This window comes from Nestor notabilis, unplaced genomic scaffold (assembly GCF_000696875.1).
Source record: "Nestor notabilis isolate BGI_N333 unplaced genomic scaffold, ASM69687v1 scaffold35183, whole genome shotgun sequence".
NCBI classification, from domain to species: Eukaryota; Metazoa; Chordata; class Aves; order Psittaciformes; family Psittacidae; genus Nestor; species Nestor notabilis.
Window position 1 is genome coordinate 15,726 of NW_009923924.1, and position 8,314 is coordinate 24,039.

The 8,314-nt window shown below is 38.4% G+C and overlaps 1 protein-coding gene across 1 annotated transcript in view; it reads right to left on the reverse strand.

Moving 5' to 3' along the window:
• RRAGD (Ras-related GTP binding D) overlaps positions 1–6,925 on the reverse strand; it is a 12,850-nt gene extending 5,925 nt beyond the window's left edge. The window contains exons 1-3 of the mRNA XM_010012395.1: positions 6,636–6,925; positions 6,044–6,243; positions 4,947–5,061 (exon numbers count right to left, since the gene is read on the reverse strand). Of these exons, the coding sequence (XP_010010697.1) occupies positions 4,947–5,061; positions 6,044–6,243; positions 6,636–6,878 (558 nt within the window). The 5' untranslated portion in view covers positions 6,879–6,925. The remainder of the gene's footprint in view (positions 1–4,946; positions 5,062–6,043; positions 6,244–6,635) is intronic.
• Between the last annotated feature and the right edge of the window lie 1,389 nt (positions 6,926–8,314).

Genomic DNA, 8,314 nt, shown 5'->3' on the forward strand with positions numbered 1-8,314 from the left:
TCATGCTCCATGCGTAGGTAATGTAAGATGCCATCAGCCTCTGCTTCCTGGGGGAGAGGGGGGGTGGAAAGAGGAAAAAATGTGTACTGCTGAACTGGGAACAGTAGATTTGCTTGCTGCTATCAAGGGATTGCACCTGGGCACCTATTCCAGCATGAACACAATGGGCAATTTCCCAGATTGCTAAATCTCAAGCTACAAAATATGCTTCAGAATCCACTTATACGGGAAGAAAAGCAACTTTCTTCCATCAAACCAAATTTTCTCCATAAATGGGCTTCCCTTTTTAATATAGTTTGGGACTGCTGCCACAGCTACCAAAAAAACATGCTGCAACCCCCTAACAAGTTTGAATAGCTTTGGCTTCCTTTGTAGTTACAGAACTCTTCTTTTTTTCTGCTTTCTTTTCTAAGTCAACTATTCAACACACAGATAAGAGACTAGAGTGACCCTCCCACTTTCCAAATTTTCTGAAATAGGTAGAAACATGTCAACACTAGGTATACTACTGAACAATGGTCAGCAATATTTGGGGCATTTTCTTCTTAAAGAGGCTTAATTCTTCCACCACTACACATACAGCTAAGGCTGGAAACATCCATCAGTAACAACAGAGTATAGAGGTGAATTTCTTGCATTTCATTATAGAAAAGACTCCTTGAGTGGCATATTTCAGTAAGTCTTTAGTGAAAAAAAAAGATATTCAAACCAAGTATACATTGTGGATATATTAGGTACATGGGCTGAAGCACATGATGTACAAGAAAAACCTCAGAGAACTGGCTTTTTTCAGCCTGGAGAAGGCTCGTTGCTATCTACAAATACCTAACGTAAGGGTGTTCAGAAAACAGAGCCAAACTCTCCTCAGAGCTACAGTGTTGAATGACAAGAGGCAAAAGGCACAAACTGGAATTCTGACATGATACAAGAAAACTAAAATTATCATTAGAGCTGTGAAGCACTGGGAGCACGCTGACCTGAGAGTCTTTAGAGTTTCCATCCTTGGAGATACACAAAGCCACACTGGACACAGCCATGAGCAACCTGCTCTAACTTGCCTGACTCTGAGCAGGAACTGACCTCTAAAAGTCCCTTGCAGCCTACATGGCTCTGTAAGCCTATGTTCTCTGAGCACCACGAACAAAAATGTATGTATATTTATTTTGATTATTCTGGCCATATACAGTAGGTTTTAAATAACAATTCTGACAGCATGTCACATACTTCAAAAGCTGCTGTCAAATAACATTAAGCACAAGATTGACTTGTCTGTAATTCATTGCCAAAATACATATTTGAAAATACAGATCCTTTTAGACAAAGTAAGTTGGAACTCAAGCCCTGAACTGTCATTCATGAGGACTTAATTATAAAATTACATATGATATAAAGAGAGAGAGAGTGATAATTTCAGCTGTACAGGTAAGATGTAAATTATTAAGATGCCAGTGACAATATAGTAACATTTAACAATGAGAAGTGATTTTTCTATCTCAGAACTCCAGCTGCTACAGCCTGCCTGTATTTGCAGTGACTGTTTAAAAAGTTTTCATCTTGACAGGTTATGCCTGTTGGTAAGGGCAGAGCCTGGTGTCTTAAACTATGCTCATTTTCAATTGAAATTAATACATCATGGTAGGACAGGCTGAGAAACTTACTTCTGCTGAATTTTGTATGGTGACAGAAACCTCTGTGAAAGGGTAGGATGGACTACCAGGAGTAGTAACCACTAAATTGTACCCACATGACTTCAAAGATTTAATTTGCCAGAGATTTTAGTACAACTTTAACTGAAAAAGCAAAGGATTTGCCAGAATGTTTGTGAGGAAACTGCTCGAGGGAAAACAATACCAGTACAAACAGGTCATAAAAAACAGGAAACAGTGGCTAAAAAATACTCTTCAAAGAGATATTACAACATTAATGCTCAGTCAGGGAAAATGACAGTAAGAAATAAGCCGTTTCTGTTACTAGAGCAGGAGTGTTCCTTATTAGAGAAACAAAGACCAGCAGCTGCCTTACGCAACTGAATGAAACGCTGCCGTTGATGTCAATGAGAACAGGGTCAGAATAGGCACCAGTTGTCTCTGACACAACCCTACAGCTTGGAAAGAAGATGCAACATGTGCTAGAAGCTCTATCAAGCACTCCGAAGAGATGTAAGAGCACTCTATGGCTAATCTGAACCAAGTCAGTCATTGTGAAAAATGTGCAGTGACTAGGTGGGATTTTATTTTGGATGGGTAAAAACCATGACGTAGCTCGAATTCAAACCATGTTTCTCAGCTATACTGGGTGGTAAAGTAGGCAGTTTCTATTATTTAAATGGAATGGGTTCAGTAAAACTAGTAGCATTACTCCAATTCCTAGGTTAGGTAAATGGGCCTATCTCTTTCCTTCATGAAAGCCTTAAGAGTAAGCCAGAATTTGGCCCTAAAAAGTAATTTTTAAAAGACTTTACAGAACATCACCAGTTACTTACAGTTAGGAATAAAATCTGGACAGTTATTTTAACAGATCTTATAGCAAACAGCAGATTTAATGAATGAATTTTAATTTTAAATACTGTATTTGAGTTTACATATTATTAGATTTAAATAATTAAACAAATCTGTACTTAATTTTATTGTTACCATGATAATTTATTGTTTGTTTTTAACACATGCTTTTTAACATTCCTCAAAAAAATAACCAAACCAACAACCCTAAAATTAAAATCCACATTCCTCTTTCACACAACTTGATTGCGTAGTAAGGAGACAGTATTTGAAGAATAGACATCCTTCTAAATGAAGTGATAAGAGTGTTAGTCAGGTGAGATTTACATGGGTTTTGAATGCCAGATCAACTACTATTTTATGATTTACAAGCATTTACATTAAAGAATGTAGAAGCACTATTATCACACTAATGGTTCCTCAAACATACAGGCTAACACACTCTGGCACTACAAAGTTAGGCAAAAACCTGCTGTGAACTTAAGAGTGATGACAGATCTATTTTTGTAATCATCAGCTTTTTGTGTTTCAAGTCTCCATGGCATAAATGAAAGCACATCCTCAGGAACATTGCTGCAAAACCCAAACTAGAACACCAGTACACCCACACTGGCTTCCCAAGGTAAGGCATGACCAAAATCCATGTCAAGAGTTGTTGTCACAAAGTTGCTAAAGTAAAGAGGTTCCCACTAACTAATTCTGGAGAATGATGTTTACTCTTCCCGTGGTGTCAAATAGTCATTCTATGTCTCTTGTCTACAGACAGAAGATACTTGTAAAAACAGACAACAAGACACAGTGATACAGCTACACCTTGCTCTAGGTCATTAACAAACTGGACTTGGCTCTCTTTGGAGCTCAGCAGCAGTCTGATGCTCTTTCCCGTACCAAATAGCTCAAATAGTGCACCTGTCTCACTTATTCAGACTTCGCATTCATTTGAAAGACTTGCTCTTCCTCACAAATTACATCTGCTATTCTAGATATTATTGGATCTGGATGTTCCAGAAACACAAACAACTGTCATCAGTCATTGAGGAAGCCACTTGCGTTTGATTCATCAGATTCTTCACCAACTCCAAACAGTGAGGAGACTCCATACAGAGATCCGACTTGCAGTATGAGTGACTGGAGTGACTGGCACAAGGAGGACTACCATTCAGACAGCTTTCTCTTCAAGACTCTGTAGCGTATTCAGCATCAAATTGCTCCAGAACTGTTGTCATCACTCTTTTAATTACCTTACTTCCTAAGTTTGAGTCTGAGACTCAATGATAACTGTTATACAGACCAGCCATTTTGGTACAAACAGATTTTTGTAACAAACTATTCATTATGAAACAGCATAATTTGTTCTTCAATAGTAAAAGAGTAAGTTTTGGACAGACTTTCCTCTAATCCTAGCTCTCCCTTTCAGCAACACATCCAACTTTTTTCTCTCTCCGCTTTCACAGCCTACACTGAGAAACTGTGAAATCTAATTTTATCTTACAGGCTGTTGAATAATATTAAGTAAATTCATTACATCAAAATCACAAAAAGGCACAACAAAATACCATGATAAGAAACTGGAGCTTGAGAAATTAATGCTAGATTAAAGGTGCAAAATTAGAATACTGTGAGAACACATGCAGTTTCAGAAGCTGCTATGACCTGACTTAAGGATCACCAAAACAAAGAGTTCCCCCTTTTCACAACCTCCTGTGCTCCTCTTTGCTCATGACCACATGTTCCCAACAGTTATCTTGTGCCAAAACAAGAGCATGTCTGACTCCTCCATGACCTGCTTTTAACTAAATTAAACAGTGCATTAGCGTGTGCCATAGTGACTCCACGAGGGATCTGGCGAGTGTCAGTACCAGTAGGAAGGACAGGAAGGGATCACACATACAGGAACAGTGGAGCAAGCAATTTACCTCCACAGTGATAACAAGCCACTAAGCTTCCTTAACTGGCCTTCAGAGTAACTACAGAAGTGGTGAAAATTGTGAAGAACTCTACCGCTAAAAATGTGAAAAAAAGAGAAGGGGTAAACTTTGATACAAAGTAGCATTAAATCTGGGAAGCACTACAGAAAGCTCTACATAGGAGGTCAGACTAGATAATGTTCCTTTAGGAATTTATCCAAATTTTAAGTACTACTTAAACAAATGCATGCAGCACAGACCTTTGCAACATTCAGATTAATGTATGAGCAGAAAAGTGATGAATGCTAATCCACTTCATGTGATTCAGGAAATACTGTGAGTATCTCAGCAGCTCAGCAACACTGTTTAACAGACAGGGAGGTAAGGCCAAGCTGCATGTGCGTGCATTTCACCTAAGTTCTGATAATTCCTCTGAGAGTTCACATTGCTCATTATCTCTGAGAAGGCAGTGAACAGAGTATCTGAACATGCATGTTGGACATAGCTGGATCTACAGACAAAGTATATAACAAGTACTTACTGAAATAAAGATGTTAAGCAGGTTTTCCAGTGTTGGGAGCTGTGGAATCAGTTTCTGTACCACTTTGCTAAATGCTTCAAATATAGAATGATCATATATGCTTGTCAGATAAAAGCTGGAAAAAAACGTCACCACATTTTCCTTTTAGCCACATACTGTGAACATGATGTACCTTTCATAATATGAGTGAAATGAAATATTGTCAAACAGCAAGTGCCTACACTTTTGCAATTACCCCTTGTGATCAAAAATCATGTTATGATGGAAGCATAAGACTTCATCTCTGTTTAAGAAAAAAACAAACTAAACACTGCAAACTAGACCACCTTGATGCAGAACTTCACGATGCAACTCCCACCTTGGTTTTCTTATGAAAATATTTTTCAAATTGCAGGAGAGGAATATTACTGAGTATGTCTGGTTTAATCCACTTTTTAAAAGCTGTGGACCCATTTATCAGTACAACGATGCAGTCAAGTAGTTAAGAGCAGTAAAGAGCTAGCATGTTCACAGAGCAAGTCTCCCTTTCTAATATATTTGTACTTGGCTTTAAGTGCTAAGAAACCCATGACAACTTGATTTCCTCTAGTTCCCAGTCTGCAGAAGTCCACTAATTTTTCATTATTTGCTACAATAATCTGCTTTATCAGCAGACTTAAGGCAAAGATGCAGCACCTGTTTTCCCAAGTGGCTCCAAGCAGGCTGCAGCAGTAAGGACTAGAGACCAGGAGGGGACCGTGAGGCACAGAGGTTTCAGAGAAGGCAAAAGTAATGTAGGTGACGTATACATTCTACTGGCTGAAGTTCTACTGGTTGCTGCCACTGTCCAAGCAACTTATTTCAAGACAGCAGCTGCAGCAAAGCTGGTAGGACTCTGGCGTATTTGTCATCTGGTTTTAAGCACATCTCTCAATCTTTCTCTCCAAGACAGCAATCAGAAATAAGATACTTTGGTCCAGGTCAAATGCAGTGTCTCTGATTATCCTTTTCTTTCACATATCAAAAGCTTGTAGCCAGCTACTTTAAGAGAACAAAAAATGGTAACTTGTGAAATAAGCTGCTGTCTTTAGGATTCTCTGCACAGCAGCTTTTCTCACCTGAGGTGAATCTTCTCCAATCCAGCATCCGCAAGGTCATCATTTGCCCTTTGGTGAATATCTCTTTGCGTTTCAATCTTGTGATCATCAGATAAACCATCCACTTTATGGATAAAGATTTCAAAGTTGATATCTGGATTCACTTTATAGGCTCTGGTAACAGTAAGATGCAGCCGAGCTAATGCTTCCATATAATCATCCTAATGAAATAAAAAGAAAAGCTACAATTGTGGCAAAGGTACAATACTTACTTTTAGATAACGCTAAAGTTCAACAACAGCTTAATTTTTTATTTCTTGTAAGCAGAAGCCTGAGTCTACATCCAGCATGTGCACCAATCTCATGCTGTCAGCAGTCGGAAATATGAGCAAGAACCTTGAGATGTTAAAGCAAATTAGTTAACTTTGAACATACTGCAGAGAGAGATTAAAAATAACCAAGCAGCTCTCCAGACTTTAGTGACTTTCTTTCAATGTGTGTTTGTGATACAGGTTATTTATTTGTTTCGAAAAAAAAAAATCTAGGCTTTCCAACCCATTTATCTATTGCTGAAAGATGAAAAGGAAACAGTAGCTTAAAGCCCCTCTTTTACCTGAGAATCAATAACAAATATCAGTGCTCCAGTGCCTCTGAAAATCATCTCATAGTCAAACGTAGGGTCAAAGAAGTCAATTTGCCCAGGAAAATCCCATATCTGAAAGTTGACAAAGGAGCTATTGGAAACATCCTCTCTGCAGATCTTGTTTGTGCTCTCCAAGAAGAGAGTCTCATTCGGCGACATTTTGTGAAAGACAACTTTCTGAATGGAAGACTTCCCACTTCTTCTTAATCCCATGAGCAGGATTCTTGGCTTAACTTCAGTACTGAAGGGATCATTGAAATCCAAAACTGAATAAAATCACACAAGAAGAAAAGTAATATACTATGGCAATATAATTAGCAACTGCCAGATAAAATGCATTTGACATTTATTTTCATGACATTTTGACTTGGATGTATGCAAATGTTACCAATTTTTAAGCTTATGGAGCAGTACTATGGGCATTTTAATTTGAATTATTTGCCCCTTTAGGCTATAGTATCAGAAAACCTACTTCTCACTTGTAAGACAGAGATTGGAGAAGGCCTATTTGCTCAGTTTGTACGTGAAAAATGTGTTATCACACACAGACATCCTAAAATATCCTATTTTACTCTAATTAACACTATCCCACATACATTCTCCTTTAAAAGAGTATCATGTGTAACAAATACCCTTGTCAACTGATAGCTGCCTCATACTGCTGGAAGAAAGGATTGTTTGTGCTAGTTAACATCTGTGTCATCTTCCTAAGGCTACATGAGGGCTTCCTTCCTCTTAAATAAATAAATAAAGTAAGCACATAAATAAATAAATAAACAGACCCCCGCATCCCAGGAGCTACAGGAAGATGACAACTTAACAGGCACACAATTCCTCTCTGTTGAGACTTACAAGACAGTACTGAGATGGTTAGGATTTCACCTGCTGTAGAATAATTTGTGTTATGATCTGTAGAAGTTTGTTTTCTAGTAAATAAGATTACAGCATATCCTCTGCCTATTTGCAAAACAAAGGCTTGGGAACACAGTGACATCATTGTGTTACCTACTCCAGTCCGAAACTGGTATCACTAAACCAGAACATTTTCAAGTGCTGATGAAGTAATATTAGCATAAAGGTAGTTAAAGAAGTAAACTATACTATTGTGAAAGGACATGAATGCATAGCTATGCACACCTGTAAGCACACCAACTTCGGCTTCAGGTGTCTGCAGTAAAAACAGCTACAATGGTCTAAGTTGCTGCATTTAGTTGGCCTGTAACTTTGAAATGTCCTTTGGCGCTGAGCTGAAAACGGTAGATGTAAAAAGCTTTCAAACACCTCTGTGATACCCTATGTGTGGTGTCAAACACAAGCAATGCAAAGAACCTGAGTTGTCAATGAGCTGTCCATCTGCAGAGTGGTCAGGTTTAAAATACTAATTAGGCAACAGGCTAAACACACTGTCAGGCAGACATTCTCCCACCCACTGCAGTAAAGACTTTTCAAAGTAATTCAGAGCACAACATAATTACACTTCTTTCTCTTTTTCTGCTGGGATAAATGTTGAATTAGACAAAACCAACACACATTAGTTCACATGCATCCTTCCTGTGCATGCCCTGCATGTTAAGTGATCAACGTCACACCAAAAGTAGGAAAATTGCTCGGTTGATACGCTGGAGGGAAGGGACACCATCCAGAGGGAC